This window comes from Primulina eburnea, chromosome 1 (assembly GCF_022965805.1).
Source record: "Primulina eburnea isolate SZY01 chromosome 1, ASM2296580v1, whole genome shotgun sequence".
NCBI lineage: Eukaryota > Viridiplantae > Streptophyta > Magnoliopsida > Lamiales > Gesneriaceae > Primulina > Primulina eburnea.
This window is the reverse complement of record NC_133101.1, coordinates 426,132-445,687: the sequence shown is the minus strand read 5'-3', so window position 1 is coordinate 445,687 and position 19,556 is coordinate 426,132. Positions and strand designations below refer to the sequence as shown.

The window sequence follows — 19,556 nt, the reverse complement described above, 5'->3', positions numbered from 1 at the left end:
AAAAATTCTGTTTTTAGTTAATACAAAAAAAACTATCCATAAATGAAATCAAATGTTAAGATCAAGAAGCATGATTCAATAAAAGAAAACTCGTTCTTTCTGTTTGTGCACCATACAATATTGAAAAAGCTGAACACCCACCAACTGGGATGAAAATCATGAAAAAAAATGAAAGAAACTGCAAGCAATATTTATCTTCTTCCATGAGCCTACCAAACATCAACCAGACCTACCAATTCATAGCCAAGGTAATTTAGCACCTGAGTTTTGCCTTTGATCATTCCATCCATAAAACATTGGATCGGGAACGAGTGCAAAGCCAATAAAATCATCCGTTACCAAAATCCAAGGCAAACAGACAAAAATAGATCATTAGATAACTTGATACACCCTCAACCTTGTTTAACAAGAGTTCAAATCGAGCCAGACCATTTAGACACTTCTCACCGTCCCAGCCAAATTTAACCACTGAAGAAAATTTGTACCTTGACTGTACAAATTCCATGATCACTTCAAATTAGTAAATCGAAATGCCATCCATTCAAGACGCTGCAAAACTCCTCAGCCCGAAAATGCACGCATAATCACTTCACATCATACAACAAAAATGGAGCTAATATGATATCGCACTTCGTTTCTCAAGAACCCAAGTCATTTATTCCCACAGAACTCTACAACAAACAGATAATTTGTGCTACACTACAGTTGAATAGGCACAAGATACACCAAGAACAACACCACCACTATGTACGGGTACCCACAATGTTCCTACAGAGGTCTGCTAGTCAGTTAATCCTGCAACTAGTTCACATGGTGAAGATTCCCAAATCAGCAGGTCGATGAATTGTTGCTTCAGCCTTTCCTCTCGCGCACTGCACAATGCCTCAGCCACATCACATAAATGTGAGACACCGTGAATTATAGCCTCCTGTGCTTTGACCTATTCGAGTCAATATAAATGTCACAAAAAACATAAAATTCCAAATTTCTCCTTTTTTCTAGCTTCCAAGTTGCAAAAAGGAATAATCCCTGGCATTCATTTTTACAAAATGCATGCCTGCACACTTCAAAACAAGAAAGTGGCGGATGCATAGAATTTTAAAGGAAGAAGCTGGAACCTGAAATAGGAGGTCGTTGACGAGTCTCCGGTCAGTAAAATTTGTCAAGGAACACTCTTCTGAGCTCGAGGGCTCGATAAAAGAGACCGCGTTATATATCCCTTCACGCGCCTGAAACTGTGTTTGGGAGTTGGCTTCCATTTGCTTTAAGGTGGTCGACAAACGTCCCCACTGACCAATCTCTCTTAAATACTTCTCCCTCGGTTTAAGGAGAAGTTTTCTCTTCCGCTCGCGGAGGTTTTGTCCTCGGCTGATTGGCGTCGGACGAGGTGGTGAGGGAGTCCTGGCGCCGTTGTTTCTTTCGCTTGTGCACAAAACCATCATCATTAATCAGCTCCCAGTCGTCTGGATTCTCCCCATCTGTGGGATCCATGGATGTCTTGAGATAATTTAAGAAGAGCGAACGGATTGGGTTTGAGGGAAATCGGAAGATTTTGAATTCAAAAAGTGAATAAAATACTTTGCTGCTTCCACAAATAATCTATTTTTGGTTTATTTTGAAAAAAACACATTTAAGATCTTGATTTTATGGGTGAATTTATTTTGTTTTTGTTTTTTTAATCGGAATCTAATATTTTCTTTGTAAATTTATATATGATAGGCACAAATTATATAGATTTTTGAAAGAAAAATTATATAGATTTTTGAAAGAAAAATTATATAAGTCGTTATATTATTTTTCAAAATATAATTTTCACTATGTTAGTTTAAATTTTACATTTTTTTATTTTATTCATTTTTATAAGAAATTTATTGGAGAAAAAAAAAAGATTGAAAAATCGAGAATATGTATGATCAAAATTTTAAAAATATTTTTCAAAATATAATCATTATTTTAAGTGGGGTGTATTCAATTCAGAGTTTTGATGACTTTTAATGACTTTTATAATGATAGACTTTTATGGATTTGATAAATTTTTATTGACTTTTATGGAATCTCACAGATTTATGTGGATTTATGTAGACTTTTTTGCAAGATTTTTTTAGACTTTTGTAGATTTTTTTTATAGAATTTTATAAATTTTGTACTTAACTATAACATGTGATTTTTTATTAATTTCTTTGAACCAATAATTAATTGACATATATAACATATTCAATTTGAAATTATTTTTAATATTTATATTAATAAATAAATTTACTTATTTAAAAGTTAAATCGTTTAATCCTTACATGTATATATATGTGGGTTTATATGCATGTTTGTAAATTTTTTAAAATACATCAATTGATTAACATGTAATCTTATTTTTAAATTGATAATATAAATGTAAAAATAATATTATTTATTATTGTGTGAATATAATTTTGTATAAAAATATCATAGCTTACATATTAATTAAAAATACGAAAATGAATTTAAAAAATCATTGTTGTTACGAAACTATTCAATTATTAAGAATTAAACAACATTTTTTTTTATCATCTTTTATTATTATTGAATATTACATTAATTTGTATAAATCATAAATTAAAAATCACAAAATCAATTCTATAATTCAAAATTTTCCCGTGTTATTAAAATAAAAAATTATTAAATGAACAATCAGCCAAAAAATGAAAAATTCGAAAAAGAAAGATGAAAATATATATAGAGATACACTTCGAAAATTTGAGAGAGTATTAGAAAAAGATGAGAGGAGAGAAGATATGAAGATATGTGATGTGAAACGACAAAGAGAGAGTTAGAAGTTTTAAAAATCCATTCAAATCTTTGGGGTGAACCAAATACAATTTTTTACAATTTGTAGTTGTACATTAGGCTTTAATGTTTGTATGTCAATTAATTCCATGGAGTTATTAAAAGTCCATGGAAAATTTGAATACCTGTAGACTTTTATAGAGTTTATAAAAGTCAATGTTGAATACCACTTGACTTTTTAAAACTCCATGAAAGTCTATTTTGAATACCACAAGACTTCTATAGAGTATGCAAAAGTCTTGATTGAATACCTCTAGATTTTTAAAATCTACAAAAGTCATTAAAAATCAATAAATTTCCCACGTTGAATACACCCCTATAAATATCAGTTCATTTCATATTTATATATTATGATAAATATATAAATTAGAATGACACAGGTTAAATTCAAGATTAAGCAGCCTAATCCGGGTTTATTTTGTTTACTTAGGCTGCGTTTGGTTCGGGTGATTAGCCGGGATAGATTATTTTATCCCGGCTAATCACCCGTTTGGTTGGATTTTTAGGAAATACGAGGGCCCGTGATAAAATTGAAAAGCCCGCACTGTAGCTACTATTTGTTGGACAAATAATACTGACAATTTAGGTGTGATAAATTATCCCACTCTTAATACCTCCTATTTTTCCATTTTTACCCTTCTCCTAAATTCAAACTCAAGTTAGCGACGGTTTGTAAAAATCCGTCCCAAATAGCGACGGTTTTCTCAAAAACCGTCGCTAATAGCCACGGTTTTCTCAAAAACCGTCGCTAATAGCGACGGTTTTTCAGAAATTGTCGCCGATCTAAACAAGATCGGCGACGGTAAATCCGTCGCAAGACCATTTCCGGCAGACCATTTTCGGCAAATCCGTCGCTAATAGCGACGTTTCAGGCCCTCTCACCCGTCGACCTTTTCCGGCAGACCATTTCCGCCCGACCGCCAGCCACCACCGCCACTGTCGCCGTCGCGAAGGGGAAGGACAAATTCGTCTTTTCATCAAAAAATTCAAAATAATCCTACACTTAAAAATCTTACCAAACATAATATTATTTTACACCATATATTATAATCCTATCACAATCATTTTCTTTATCATTTACGTACTAATCATAGTCTATCCTTCAACCAAACGTAGCCTTAGTAATAGAATGGATCCATAAACCACAAATATAAAAAACTGCGATTTTGATCTTCGCGATTCCAAGGAAACCGTAGGCGGATTCAAAATCCACTCCCAATTTAAGAACAAATACCTGAAAAGCTATTATCTTTCCATCAGAAATCAGATCATCATTTCCTTAAAAACCATATCACAAGTGTTCGATTTCGGGACCTTGTCAAGATTCAAGGATCTAACTTTGTTAGTTGAATCATTGTCTTTCTTACCCGAAAGTAGTTACGGCGGTCAGCACGGGTCTTCGAGGAGTTCTGGGGGATGTCCACTCCCGATATTGCCGGAATCTTGGAGAACTCGGTGGAACTTGATCGCTTAAGGAAAAAGCAAGAGGAGATCCTCATGGAGATCAACAAGATGCACAAGAAACTCCAATCCAGTGAGTGGGTTGTGTAAATATTATTTTTTTCCCTAATTCGGGGCCATTCAGGTTATTCCACTCAATCTTGATTGTTACTACTATAAACTATCTGTTCACCGTTATCGTAATCTAGGAAAATTTCGAAGATTGCGTGCAGTGTTAGCTTGATGGCTTCTGAATTGAAGAATGGAATTTGGAAATATCTGTTGTGTATACTTCACAGTTAGGATGAGTTAATGAGCTTTTATGGGTATACATAAAATCTAGTTGAGGAAATATCAAATTGACTTACTAGTTGGCTTTGTAATTATATATCGAACATTATTTAGAATGGTATGTGTTGGTTGCTGCATTTGGATTGTTTTAAATAAGCTTGGATTGATCCCAATCACAAAGCCCGGTGCGGCTGGAATTTATTTATTAATTTTAATGTAAATATTGAGTAAAAATGTAATTAGCTCCCTCTATTTAGAAAAACATTTGGACTTATAATTTTCCTCGATTAATATGAATTCTTGGCTCTGCCATGGATCCTTCATATATTTTTTCGAGCTAGGGAATTATGGTTGGAGTATGAGCATGCTTTTGTTTAATTCTATATGCAACCTTATCATAGACTAGTGCATAGGAAATAATATGGTATTTCTTTATCTGCGCAGCACCTGAAGTGGTTGAAAAGCCTGGTGACAATTCTCTATCAAGGCTCAAAATGTTATATACACAAGCCAAAGAGTTGTCAGTGAATGAAGTGACGTATGCCTGAATTTCATTCAATTAGGATGTTTATTCTTTTTTGGACTTTTATTTTCATTTTCCAAATTCTCATTACATTATCGTTGCTTACAGTAGTGTTGCTATTTTGTTTGGATTTCATAGTTTGCACCAATCGAGGAGTTGAATGTAAAAGTTTGATTTTGCATACACATTTTTTTTCTACTTCTCATCTATGTTTATCCATTTGTAAACAGAATTTCCACCCAATTGTTAGGACAACTGGACGCTCTATTACCTTCTGGGACTTCAGGGCAACATCGCAGAAAGATAGGTTTGTACTTGGTTTTAGAAGGCATTCCATAAAAAGGACTACTTCTGGCTGTATGCTGATGACAAATTTGATGGCTCACTACCAAGCTGTCAAGTGATCTTAGTTTTTGGAATTTTGATCAGTTGGTTGTCTTTATACTAGATATGAAAGTGATCATCAAAATATTACAACTATTTTCATGCTATTTCTATGAATATCTCAATGAGTTTAAATTATGCCTCCTTTCTTGTTTTGTATAAAAATGTGCATAAAAAGACGAGAGTTTAAAAGGTTTAGTCCTTTTCCAAAGGAGTGTTACCCATTGAAAGAAAAGACGATATGCGGATGCATATCCATTATGTAGTTCAGTTTATGTAGGTTTTAAATTGGTACAGTGCTATAAATGTAGTTGAGTTATTATTACATGATATTTACTTTTAACTACCTGCTCATGTTTCATTTATGTGATTTTTTTTTGCCTATTTGTATCTGCTTTTTCTTCGAATTGGCAATATAACTTAGGCATTTGGCAAACAGGAGACGGTAATGAGCCGAAAAAGAAGAGGATGAAGGCCGATTCAGATGTCTCCAGACTTTCTCCTTCAATGCGAAATCACCTGGAGAACCTTGCAAATTTGAAGGGTGAACAGGTTAGCATTAAGCCGGAAGTCTTCACCCCCTTGCTACTGATTATCCTGTTGATATTCGCTTTTAAAGAAGTCAAATTTGGTTTATTTCGTTTGAGATACCTACCGTTGTGATAATTTAGTAGTGGATTATAATTAGAAATCTCCAAACAATTCAGGTGGCAGCAAGGGTTCCTCAAGAGGATGCAGGAAAGGATGAATGGTTTGTGGTTAAAGTTATCCATTTTGACAAGGAAACAAGAGAGTGAGTGTTGTTTTATTTAGAAGGCGAAAGTGCATTTTTGCTATTTTCGTAACAAACATTGATGAAAAGCTTCATACAAAACATATGACCTTAAGATTATATTTGTTTTTATTTTTAGTTTTATTTTCAGAAAAATACTGATGTAAATTGGTCTTAATCAAGATCTGTGTGTAATAATTGTGCGAACACAGAATTGAAGTGTTGGATGAAGAACCAGGTGACGATGAGGAGAGCGGTGGGCAGAGGTTGGCTCTTTCTTCTGATGTTACTTCTGTATTGTCTTTGTTACCAATGGTTTTTTGGTTCTGTTGGCCCTGCTTCAGCATCAGTTTACTGAGATACTTTGCAATTTCATTAAATTTAAGACATTTTTGCTAGAAAACGATGTTTTGTTTCTGTTTCTGATTTTGTTTTATTTTTCTTATTTATCGTTTTGTATTTCTTTAATTCATAAAAGTTTGGAAAACCTTACAACTCAATTAAGGCAACACAAATTTTGACATGATAATGATATTCAAAATGCATTTTTCGTCCACAATCCAGTACATAAAGGCACAAAATGAAGTATCGTTGTGGATTGGTGATAGTCTTAATCTCATGGATTTAATCGAGGGATTCTTTCATTAATCTTGTTAGCTGTAGTGTTGCTATAAAGGATTTTATACCATTATATTTTACTCTCTAGGTTTTGTAAGGTTTTTTGATTTCCATGACAATTAATCCAATTTATTGATGTTTGCACTTATCTAAATGTGATGCTTGCCTGTTGTTGGTTCTTATTGATCATCAAAATACTTATATTCTTGAACTTTGAAGTCAACATTGTGGCTTAACTTCATCTATTGTTTTTTTCCTTGATGGTGTCAGAAAATACAAGCTGCCTATGTCGCATATTATACCATTTCCAAAGGGAACTGATCTCTCTAGTGCCCATGACTTTCCTCCCGGGAAACATGTTTTGGCAGTATATCCAGAAACCACAACTCTATATAAAGCAACTGTTGTCCAAGCTCGGAAGGTATATATCTGCTTTCTATGTTGTTTCTAAAGATGAAATGATTCAAGCTGACTTGCAATTATGTTTTTTTCTGCATGCAATGTGATGTTCGATTTGCGATTATGTAGAGGAAGACTGATGAGTAAGTATCTTTTCTTCAGTTTGCCACTTTGCATAATCATCGTCTATTATTCCTCATGAATCGTTTGTTGTGAATTATATGCTTGTGTTGACATAGATGTTCGATTTATCAGGTGATATTTTAAGTTCTAAAATTTCTTTGTGGTTTACCTTGACAGCTATGTTTTGGAATTCGACGACGATGAAGAGGATGGATCTTTACCTCAACGATTGGTACCCTTCCACCGGGTTGTCCCTCTTCCAGAAGGATATCGTCAATAACTATACTATTTATAGGTTGTAAAAAATTATGATACATGTTCTTCTAGCATTTAAGTTTTGTAACCACTAGACTAAGATTAAGTATGGTTTGTATCCACGCCCTTTGAAGCAACTTTTTCCTTTTTTGCAATAACTTGATTTTGTCATTTGATACTAGTTGTGGTATTTATCGATCAAAACGGCAGTGTACAGGTGTAAAAATTACTAATTCAGAGGTGAATCTGAAAATGACAGTTAATTGTCTTTAAAAGTGAGTTTTTCATTGGTAGATTCTGCTGGTGTTCCTGCATATTAAATCCTATGATGTTTCAATGGACTCACATTTGCTTATGGCAAGCTTTCATGATTGCCATTGGGGGATCGGACAAGGATCCATCTATTATGCGATTTGCAGATTCAGAATAGTGCGCACCATCCCAGCTGATTACTACAGAAGGATCTGCGCAAGAGTCAGCAGACACTTCACTACCATTTACATTACCTTTGTTTCCACACCAGATATCGTATCCGATTCCATGATATCCACACTATATTTGAAAATGGTCCCCGAATCCTGCAAATAAGGAAGATGCACTTTCCTTAAAGAAAGGTAAAGTTCACATTTTTTTCCCCCCAAAATTTGGTTGGATATGATCATACCTTGATTCTTTGCAGTTGTGATTAATTCATTGCAGTATACATATCAACTTATACTATGGAAGCTCCATAAAGCTCTATTTTTAGTTTGAGAACCTCATCTTTAAGCTCGTTGTTGAAATGTATAGCTATTACATTTTGGTTCTTGACACAGCCATACTCATCAAGGTACCCCAGCATCGGATCTTGGACTTTTAACTGTGACTACGGGCAGACAGCCAATCGGACCCGTGTTGTGTATCCATCATGTCCTTGCCCCTTTCGCATACAGATTCTACGGGAATGTAGAAACAAAGAAAACAAGCAGGCCATTCTGTAAGTTGGAATTGACTGACTTAATTTTTTATCCTGATCACTTAAGTTTCGGGACCATAGGAGTAAAATACAGGAGCAACAGATATTAGTGCAGCTTACTCTTAGTTGTGTTGAGTAATAGCTGATTATCATGGGTATGGCGGCTTTCTGTTGTTCTAAACTCAACTTTCTTATGCCTGCAGCAATATCATTTTACCTTATATCAAGTTTGAACAGCAGCGCCTTGACAAAGCCCTTAGGCTTTGGTAGCCTTTTTTAACGGACTTCTTTTTCACTGAAATTGAAGGCATAAATTAAAATCAGGTAAAGAAACAAAAAGGCACATTAATGACGTTTTTTTCTTCAAGACCTTGCCAAGTTTCATGTGAACCTTCATTGACAAAATAAGCTGTTCTTTCTTTGATGCAAATAATAATCTTCTCTGCCGACTAATTTTCATTAAAGGTGGTGTAGAAGGAGACATGCAAGGTTAAAATTTTCAACCGAGTCAATCCACTACTTTATTTTCTAAAAAGGGAAAAAAAAATCAATTCGTGCATGCACGTTAAAATTATATTCCGATGCATCAGATTTTTGCTTTCACAACTGATTGAATAATGCAGTTAGCCTTTTATACAGAAGTTATGCTTTTCCAATAGGTCCTGTATTGTGAATCCAAAAGGCTCTTGCTCCTGCAATTGATGTGTTTGACATAGACTTTATTTATATATATTTTTTGAATTGTTTCTTTTTTAAGATATGGTTCATTATTTTATTTTTTTAATACATTGAGATGTGGTCATGTGGTTTTATTGATTATGATATGGAGGCACAAGTCCCCGTCAAGTCTTGATTAGGACATATTTAAATATTCAGTGGCAAGTCTTCTTTCGTATTACTTTTTTTATTATGGTCTGTGTAAATTACAAGTGATAGTCCCGATAACATATTTTTCACTGTTTAAAAATTAATAACAAACCATTCATGTGATGATTGAGTTGGTTGAATAAATAAACACTTGATCTACGAGAAATTATCTCGTACCAATATTTTATTGAACGAGTCTGTCGTAAAGAGTTTTCTTGTTATAATTTACTTTGTTATCATCCTTTGCAGATTAATGTCTTAGTCATGAAGTTTACCATGTATGCACGAAAGAATAACGACTGCTAAGTCTATCTTATTTTTAAAAAAAGCACACACAGTAGCAAGATGGCGTGGGATACCATTACCAAACATTTGAGAGTTTATCAGATACAACACAATTATATTTTAACATAATTGCTGCTGTGTCTAAAGGATAGGCTGTAGACACTGTTTTAAAAAATATTTATTATAGCAAAATTGCGTAGGAAACTATTAATTGTTGCATTTAACAGTCTTATGTTATTTCATAATATGGATTTATGTTAAATTTATGGTGTTGTTCATATTATTTTATCTATTGTTTGCCTTAAAATAGTTAAATATTTTAGAAAAAAAATTACGTTTAAAGTCAGATTAATTAGGCTTAATATTTTATATTGTCATGCTTGATGTTTAGTATCAACACTTCATGTTTTTTTCACACTTTTTAGACCTAATAATAAAATAGTATATATTCGAAGTTAAAAATCTAATGAGGACAATATAAACTCGAAATATTTATTTATCGAGGGAAAATATATGGCTGATTTGTGCTATTTTATCCAATTATATATTTTAATTAATATATATTCATATTGTGAAATAAATATATCATATATTTTTCAAAAATATATTAAATCGTAACATTTTTTTTAGTGTAATAAATCATAGCATTAATGATTAAAGTACACAGCTGGCGAAAAAGAGAATATTATTATAGAATATCGCGGCTACATGATTCAATTATTAGTTAATCGACATCATGATTAATTATTTTGAATTATCCTCGTGTATTTTTCAAAAATATTTGTTTTTACCATAATTATAGTTTTAAAAATTGATTAAAAATGCTATTTATAATAAATAATTGATTAAGTTATATCTAAAAATATTATTTCACCAATCCCAAATTTATAAGTTGGTTTTATTTTTCACACAAATATAATTGAATGAGCAAATCATATAAAAATATTTCCTATTTTACTATGTTTTAATTATATATAAAAATAATTAATGTATTTAATAATCAGGTATATTTTAATATCTAATTAAAAATTTAGACCATTTAAAAACTAACGCTCAGTTAAAACAGTGAAGCTTGTAATAAAATTACAATAATAACTATTATTTTCTTTCCGCGCACAAAAAAAAAATTATACTTATAACTAATTTCACCCTTTTTTTATTCTAAAATAATCTTTTTAAATCTACAATTTTATTATTAAATATATTTTAAAATTCAATCGTATTTTTCTTTTAATTTTTTTAGATATAATAAAAAAATATAAAAAAACTATTAGTTTTAAAATAATAAAAAAATATCATATTTAAATAAAATATTTCAGCAATTTCAAAAAATAAAAACTGGAACTTAATATTTCGAGGGAACATGCTCGTACATAGGATAGTGGTTAGTATAATAGTCCTGCTCCGGGTCAACGGGTCAAGTATATACTAAAGTTGACTAAGGTCAAATTGTATTATTTGTTTTTTTTTTTTTTTTATTTTCTCTCCTCCACTGATCCACCCTTCCAGGCACAAAAGAGAAATGCTGCTATCAATTTCTGCATGTGGAGATTTGGAGGAATTGATATCTGGAAAAGCAGTTTCAAATTTGTTTTGTTTCACTTTGAATTATCGAATTTTATACGGTTCGAGTTACCAATCGATTCACGTTTTGTTTTGTTTCCTTTCTCTTTACTATTCATTGTCGTTGAATTTTCAGATAAACACGTTATGTTTTGTTTTGTTTTGTTTCCTTTCTCTTTACTATGCATTGTCTTTGAATTTTCAGATATACAATTAAAATCTATTTTTGATGCGTGCTTATCTGAAAAAAGGTTACGTGGGAGGCTTGGCGTGGAAGGGTCGACCTGAAGTCGGCGCAGTTTTCCATACTCATTTTTCCTTCATTTGCCAAATAAGCTACCTACTTTGATAAATTCGCACTTGTTTAATTTTCTTGTATATGTGGAAATTAGTAGGAAATTGGGTTTGAGATAACTAGGCATTTACAATATCCAGATTCCAGAGTTTTGAATTGCTTTCTGATTGGGGGATCAATCTGTGTAGATCTGGGTTATATTATTGATTCCCTTTGCTAATTAAATTTTGGAGTAATTGATTCTTTCGGGCTTTCCTGGACCCTTGATTAATCTGAGAGGTTACTTGAATCAATTTTCTGTGGTGAAGATTGGGGCCTGTGATTAGAATTTTGAAGTACTTTTGTAGATATTTGATCTAATGGGAAATCAGAAATCTAGTCCTAGAGGTGGAGGGAATGGGAGGCCATCTTCAACTGGTCGGTCTATTTCGTCGTCTGGATGGCATCATGATCATACTCAATCGTCATATTCATCATATGCTCAGAATTATCCTGTGCAGCATCCTTATCCAGCTGGTTATCCACCTTCAGGCCAGGACCACGTTCCTCCTCAAAATTACGGTACTTCGTCACAATCACATGCGCCACCTCAAAATTATGGTAGTCCGCCGGAATTATATGCTCCTCCTCAACAATATGGGCTTCCGTCGCAACCACACGTGCCACAGAAAATATTTGAGAGAAGGTATTCAAGAATCGCAGACAATTACAGATCATTGGAGGAGGTATGTGCGTGTGGATATTGGGAGAGAACTATTGAATCATAGGTCTTTCTTGATATTAGACAATGTGAAGCATCGAAAATGAGCTACGATTAATGGGCATGTAAAACACGTGTTTTAAATGATTAATTTATTCAATTCCAGGCAATTGGTATAGTTGTAACTTGCTGGATTTTTTGTGAACTTTTCACTAAAATAGTTCTTGAAGGCTTGGTTGAATGGCTTTTAGTTTATAGCAAAATCAGAACATGATTCATAATCAAAATAAAATAGTCAGTGTTAACCATATGTGACCTAGGAATACCAGAATCTGATTAGCTTTATCATATATCATAAATTCACATTTTTAGCTCCATGTTCGTCTGCTTCCAAATTTCGATGGAGCGGTAATGTGATCCCCTGTTCTGTGTCTTTGAATGTTCATAAAAGATTTTAAAGTTGAGGTTTTTCAGGTGACTGAAGCTCTTGCACGTGCCGGACTGGAGTCCTCCAATCTAATTGTTGGGATTGATTTCACGAAGAGCAACGAATGGACGGGTAGAGTCTTCTGATTTTCAGTTTCTGTTTAGTTAGATTGCCTCAATTGAGGACTAGAAATTGTGGAGCAGCAGCTGAGCTTCATTCAATGTTTAGGCAAAAATTCCTATCATGGCCGAAGCTTACATTACATTGGAAATGGTCTTAATCCCTATGAACAAGCAATATCTATCATTGGAAAGACAATGGCCGCGTTTGACGATGATAACTTGATTCCTACTTTTGGATTTGGAGATGGTATTACATGAAACTAGTCTTATTCTGTAATTTATAATTTTCTTTCTCATAATTTATAATTTTCTTTCTCAAATTATAAATATACATTTCACCTAATTAATCTCGCAGCATCAACCCATGATCAGGATGTTTTCAGTTTCTACCCCGAGGAGAGATTTTGTAATGGATTTGAGGAGGTTTTAAGTCGTTATCGAGAAATTGTTCCTAGCCTAAAACTGGCAGGTTAATAACTTTCTAGTCTTCTTTGTCAAGCTAGATTTGAATGATAGCTTAGAATCTTTATCACTTTGTTTCAGGTCCCACATCGTTTGCGCCTATTATCGAAATGGCCATGTCTATTGTTCAGCATAGTGGAGGCCAGTACCATGTTTTACTGATTATTGCAGACGGACAGGTATATTATGCTATAAACAATGCCAAGGTTTTTTTTTTTTTTTACTCTAGACGAGTTGGAACTGCTGTTCACATGCTCTGATAAATCTAAAAACTTATTTGGAAATGCAGGTCGGAAGTTCTTAAATTGTGTCATAAATCATCATATTTTGATTGACTGAACCATTGGGTGTTGTTCCATTCTCTTTTTCACATCTTCCTGCCATTCTAACTACATATATATGCGTGCACTCCTGCTTGTTCTTTTAATTTTATCTGGCAATCAATGTCAATATATATGTTTGTGAATCTTTTTCTCCAGTCCATTTAAAATAAAATCCTGTCCCATGTAAGGCTTCTAGACCATTTAACAGTCTGTTTTGCTTCTCATGTTCTTATGTTCATTAGTTGTCTGACATGGTTGGAAGAAAGATGAATTTGAATATGATTCTCAGATAACTTAACGGAAAAAATTCTTCCGTTTATTAGTAGTGTTTTCTTATGCTTAAATATTGTTGCAACGTTTGATGTTTCTTTTCTTATGATTTTTTTAGTTTATTCCATGTGTCAGCAATATTATGCATATTCTCAGGTTACCAGAAGCGTTGATACTGGACACGGTCAGTTAAGTCCACAGGAGCATAGAACTGTTCAAGCAATTGTTGAAGCAAGGTGAATTTTTTAAACATGTTTTCGGGATATGCTGGTCATTTTTCCTCATTCTTCTGGCAATGATTTCTACATTATTTGCAGCAAATATCCGTTATCTATTATTTTGGTTGGGGTTGGGGATGGCCCTTGGGACACAATGAAGGAATTCGATGATAACATTCCTGCTCGGGAATTTGATAATTTCCAGGTCAGTTGTTTGCTTTAGATATATTAATTTTTCTACCAATACCTACTTGGCTAAATTTGGTGACTCTTTACTCCTTTGTTCTTCAGTTTGTTAATTTTACAGAGATAATGTCTAAAAATGTGCAACAATCTCGAAAGGAGACTGAATTTGCTCTTTCTTCATTAATGGAAATTCCTGCTCAATATAAAGCGACAATGGAGCTCAATTTGTTAAGGTAATCCTTGCTTCACCTTTTCTTCTGTGTGTATGGTCAGGGTTGGGGGTGTGCTGGTATTACTTGGGTGCATATGTAGCCCTGATCGCATGCATTTACTTTTTGGATGGTTTAGTGGATCAAAAGGAAATGCTCCTGGAAGGGTCCCTCTTCCTCCTCCACTCTATAGTACAACATATGCCAGCAGCTCAAAACCCTCACAAACAACTAGTTTTCAGCACAGCGCCAGTTCATTTTACGAGAACAATGTTTCTGCAAATGTAACTCCATCTGCTCCTAGCTCGATGTTGGACTACCAGGTATTCTTTTGTGCATATGAATCAATATTGGGTTGTAGAGGACGTGTTTCCGTCCTTTATCAGCTCATCCCTCTGTAAGGGAAATTCTTGAATGAGTTATGCGAGTAAAAAGTAACCATGGCTTCTTTTTGGTTCAATAGATTTGTCCTGTCTGCCTTAGCAACCCAAAGGACATGGCTTTCGGTTGTGGTCATCAGGTAACCAACTTCCATTTCAAGATCTGTTGTGACATAGTGGTATGAATTCTATAAATTTCCAAGCAAAATAGGTTTTTTACCTCGTTTTTCAGACATGTCGCCGTTGTGGACAAGACCTTCAACTATGTCCAATTTGCCGGAGTCGAATTGAGACCAGAATCAAGCTCTACTAAATAGCTGTCCTCCTTTGAATCTCAACTCTATATTATTATAGTATCAAATTCTTTGTATTGGTTTCTTGATGTATAAAAGTGGTAGCTTTTTGATAGTGTTTTGATACTACAAATCAAGTAATCAGTCTTTCTACATTATCTTTTGGTTGGATCGTGTACATATTTTTAGGCCGATATTAGGGGGCTCGGTGAAGTTGCAAAGTTTCTGTAGTAAGGCTTTGAATTGAAACAGTTTGAAAGTGTAAGAGTTAAGATTGTTGTTAATCGAATGGAATTATTTTGTGGTCGAAATCGTAAAAGTTGCGTCTCCTAATTTATTTATTTAAAAATATGCTTGTTAGGCAGGGAACAAACTGTGACTCTTGCTGAAATTGTTTATTATGACTCGAATATCCAGAGATAGAGTGGATTAGATTCAGACGGTGGACTTGTTTCTCATGAAAAAACAGTAAATCTCATGTTTAGACTTGCTTTATTGCTAAGCAAAGATTAATCAAACATACAGAGTTAGAAGAAACAAATTGTTATTCAAGAAATGCTGAAATATTAGATCCAATGAAGGTCGTAGATTAGAGTAGAACGATCTCTTTCTTAACTAATGAGATTAGCCATTATTAGGACTTCAATGCAACAATCGACACCGGGTGCTCACTAGACCTTGGACAAGATCAAGAGAGAGACCACTTGCTTGTTGCCTCAATGTGATGGAGAAAAAGTTGTAGAAATATATTTTAGCAAAATCGATGAAATTCAAACAACAGTCTCCGGGTTATAGGCTATTGGATATGAAATGGGTTGTCCGTCTTCAGTTGTAAAAACCAGACATTCATCTCATTGACCATGCTGGCACCATAAGGTTCAAATTCGAGCTGATGAGTGAAGAAATTCGGTTCTGATTCTCTTTTGACTCGCATTCTTTTGATGTTCTTGTTTGCAAAATCGACGACGGTGTGATACATTTTTAGATTCAATTTCTGATCTTATCCTATATTTAACTCAAATTTTATAATAAATAGAATTATAAATAACTATTTTATCATTATGTTTCAACTTATTATCGTATCATTTCGATCTCACTAACCATGATATATATACACATAGACACGGACATACTATAAAATCGATTGCATTAGTCAATATCTAATTGATAGTGAATACCTTTTTTTTTTAAAAATAACATTTACTATAGGACAAATAAGTGAGGCTGTGAGATAATCACGCTAGCTATCATCACCACAATCACAAATGTTGGTGCCTTTGCATGTAATATAAGCCGTTGACCGTTAATCTCGGGCCTCCCCTGTTTTTGGACAATTATATGCCCACAGTTTTGCATGGCTCCAACGTACGCCACCCCACCACCCTCCGCCCTTTATAACCCCTCCGCCTCAGCTCTTATTTTCCCCATTCTTTATTGTCGCAGTGTTTCTCGAAATATAAGTTGAGAAGTACTGCAAGAGCCTAAAAGAATCAAGCAAAAGAGGGCAATCATTTCAAAGAAAATAAAACTAATATAAAAATGGCTCGTCAAATGGTTGCTCTCGCACTCGTCTTGGTCGCCGCCTTCGCGGTCGCAGTTTCCGGCCAATCACCACATGGCGCACCTTCATCATCACCGGCTGCCGCTCCGTCGAAGCCAACCGCCAGCTCGATCAGTGCCACCCCGAAATCTGCACCTGTGCCAGCCTCCGCCGCCGCCCCAGAATCCTTTCCTGCCGCCTCCCCCGAGGAGGAGCTCTCATATCCTCCAGGCCCCGCCGCCGATGCTGCTGCTCCCACTCCCTCTGCCGCAGCACCTAGCCCCAGCGAACCCGCAGCTGATAAACCCAATAGCGGCGTCGCCACGTTGAAGATCTCCGCTGCTGTTGGCACCGCCGCTGCCGCTGGATTCTTCTTCTTCTAAATTTCCTTGATTGTTAATTTGTTCATTTTATTTATTAATTTGTTCGTTAAAATGGATATATATAGCTTGCCTTTTTGTTGAGAGACACGTCTTGGGACATCCATTTTAGTTCTATAATTTCAATTCTTTCATTTGGTTGTGTATTTACTCTACCATGCACTTGTTGTTGGTACCTACCTACCACCAACTGATAGGATCGAATTTTCCCAAAAAACTAATGATATTGTCGTTTACTTATTTATGTTTTTTGAGTCTCTATATTACATATATGGGGTCTTTTGCTTTTCTTCTCCTATTTTCTTGAAATCAAACTTCAGTGGTCCCTATAGATAGATAGTTCATTGAGCTTGAATTAATATTAGCATCAATCACGCAAGAGCTTATGGGATTCAACTAGCGAATATTAAAGGGAAGTAGAAAAAGCAAACATCGTCATTGTAATATATCAAAACTAGCTAGCAACGAGATCCAGCCCTGCAATTAAGTGCCCCAGCAGTTCTGGTGACTGAACCCACGAGAGAAACTGGCCTAGCACTTAAACTTGATGCCCTCGAACGTGCTGCCCAAGCTCCACCTCCCGACTGCCGAAAAAAGGCACCGTTCAACATCAGATCGCCTTCCGATATCCAGTTCCAGTGTTTCCATTCGCTTTCCGGTGCATCCTCGTGCTTCGTCACCTACAATATTTGTGATTAGTTACAATTAAACCTCATGCACTATATATGTTGATTATATTTGAATCTTCATTAGTTACCTCTTTTCTAAACCTATCAGTGGGTGCAAGAAATCTGTTCCCGTGGCTATAAATGGTAGGAGAAGCACTTCCACCAATTGCATACATTTCCCAATGAGTATAGTCATTGTTCACCACATGAAAATACCCAAGCCTACACCTAGGCATCCTTTGAACCAGCCCTTCTCCAAAATGATTAAAAGCAATGGTCACCTGCATATTCTTATCCTGCCCAAACGCATCACTGTGTCCTAACAACATCACCTTATCATGATGAGTGAAATAATTATTTGAGATCGTGACTGCGGTCGAACCGTGGATCACGTCTATCAGCCCGTCGTTACAATTCGACAACGAGCAATGGTCTATCCAGATATTTTTCCCGGCGAAAATGACGATCCCATCTCCATCAGAAACATCCCAGTGCCCTGCATGCTGCGGGGAATCTCTGATAATTCCATTCCCGGCTATCACACAGTCGTGTATGTGAATCCCATGGATTATTATGTTACTCGCGTAGTGAATAGTAATGCATGGGCCGTTAGATATATGGACACTGGCACCGCGGCCGTCGATGGTTTTGTGGGAGTTCATTACGAGTTCTTGATTTAGCCGTATGACCATGTCGCGCTTGAAGATTATCCATAGCGCCTCGTTTTGGATCACAGCATGGCGGAGGGTACCAGGCCGTGGGTTCACTGGATCATCGTCCCCGGGGTCAGTGACGACATAGATGCGGCCGTCTCTGCCACCACCTGCATTCTTGCCGAAGCCGATAGCACAGTCAGCTAAACGCTGGCGGTTGTTCTCCCAGTTGGGATCGCACCGCCAGCAGTCGTCGATGGGGTTGCCGGAAGCGCAAGAGAGGTAGCCTAAGTTTCTTCTTGACGCATTAATGCTCCTGCAGGATTTTGAAATATAGTTAGTTCAGAGAAAAATTGTTTAGTAAATAGAGACAATAAACATAAACAATTTGAAGCTCATTACTCCATTTAACAAAATCATGAAAACATAGTACAAAGAACTTAGAATTTGGTTCTAGCTAACTGAAACGTACATAATAATCTTAAAGAAACAAGATCCCATTTTCAAATCTAATATCTTAATTTCGAGATGGAGTGCACGCTTATGTTGTACTTACTGATGCACATCTTGTACCACGAGATCAGGGTCTTGAACATGAGAGAATGTGGAGAGCACTGGATGAGATATCAAGAATAGGAAGAAGAAGAAGAAGAAGAATAAGGATAAGGAGGAATTAATGGTGATATTGGACATATTGTTTGGAATGGTTGTTGGATAAATGGTAGTGGTAACTAAGTGTGGTTTGGTTTATAAAGGGGAAAATTCCGGGATAAATGGCGTGATTTGATTCAGCATGTTGGCTTAATTCTCTGACCAATTTACACGACTTGCATTCTGCTTTCAAACTTAATCCGTTTTACATTTAGTTGGTGGTTAAGTTAGTTTTGCTAGCTTTAGAATGTAATATAAGACTTTTGAGATATTGAATTTAAGAGTGGAACCAACCCGTAGCAATAACTTTCCAAGAGACTTTTGACTTTCAAGTGCGAGTCCCATTATTGTGTTTGTTCTGGAAGCTATAGTTTGGTACACGTGATAGGATAAACATGTGATATATAATATAAGGATAAGTTAAGGATAAATAAGCTGTAGGATATTATATTTAATGTTTGGTATGATTTTAATAAGAGTGATT

At 35.1% G+C, this 19,556-nt stretch overlaps 3 protein-coding genes, 1 long non-coding RNA gene and 1 pseudogene across 5 annotated transcripts; 2 read left to right on the top strand and 3 right to left on the bottom strand.

Annotated features, from left to right (window-relative positions):
- Positions 1–55: 55 nt before the first annotated feature.
- Positions 56–1,594, bottom strand: LOC140809803 (uncharacterized). The gene is made up of 2 exons (XR_012113181.1): positions 1,119–1,594; positions 56–940 (listed from the first exon to the last, which is right to left on the bottom strand). It is a non-coding gene; the product is annotated as an uncharacterized lncRNA (long non-coding RNA).
- Positions 1,595–3,952: 2,358 nt separating this feature from the next.
- On the top strand, positions 3,953–7,829 carry LOC140828597 (SAGA-associated factor 29 homolog A-like). The gene is made up of 9 exons (XM_073191565.1): positions 3,953–4,354; positions 4,996–5,089; positions 5,305–5,381; positions 5,898–6,010; positions 6,166–6,251; positions 6,443–6,496; positions 7,119–7,269; positions 7,377–7,390; positions 7,548–7,829. The coding sequence occupies exons 1-9, from the start codon at positions 4,237–4,239 to the stop codon at positions 7,648–7,650; spliced, it is 810 nt and encodes a 269-aa protein (XP_073047666.1). The 5' UTR covers positions 3,953–4,236; the 3' UTR covers positions 7,651–7,829.
- Positions 7,830–7,967: 138 nt separating this feature from the next.
- On the bottom strand, positions 7,968–9,064 carry LOC140814523 (GDSL esterase/lipase At5g14450-like; annotated as a pseudogene).
- Positions 9,065–11,205: 2,141 nt separating this feature from the next.
- LOC140828435 (E3 ubiquitin-protein ligase RGLG5-like) lies at positions 11,206–15,464 on the top strand. Of its 2 annotated transcripts, XM_073191472.1 has the most exons (12): positions 11,206–11,357; positions 11,547–12,315; positions 12,765–12,849; positions 12,946–13,086; positions 13,195–13,308; positions 13,383–13,480; positions 14,051–14,130; positions 14,212–14,317; positions 14,404–14,531; positions 14,647–14,830; positions 14,971–15,027; positions 15,120–15,464. In XM_073191472.1, exons 2-12 carry the CDS (start codon positions 11,950–11,952, stop codon positions 15,198–15,200), a joined length of 1,440 nt encoding a protein of 479 aa, XP_073047573.1. In that variant the 5' UTR covers positions 11,206–11,357; positions 11,547–11,949; the 3' UTR covers positions 15,201–15,464. The 2 variants fall into 2 exon arrangements, with proteins under 2 accessions (XP_073047573.1, XP_073047521.1); XM_073191420.1 differs by having other exon boundaries at positions 11,225–12,315.
- Positions 15,465–16,818: 1,354 nt separating this feature from the next.
- LOC140828019 (pectate lyase-like) lies at positions 16,819–19,131 on the bottom strand. The gene is made up of 3 exons (XM_073191021.1): positions 18,978–19,131; positions 17,858–18,737; positions 16,819–17,780 (listed from the first exon to the last, which is right to left on the bottom strand). The coding sequence occupies exons 1-3, from the start codon at positions 19,112–19,114 to the stop codon at positions 17,559–17,561; spliced, it is 1,239 nt and encodes a 412-aa protein (XP_073047122.1). The 5' UTR covers positions 19,115–19,131; the 3' UTR covers positions 16,819–17,558.
- Between the last annotated feature and the right edge of the window lie 425 nt (positions 19,132–19,556).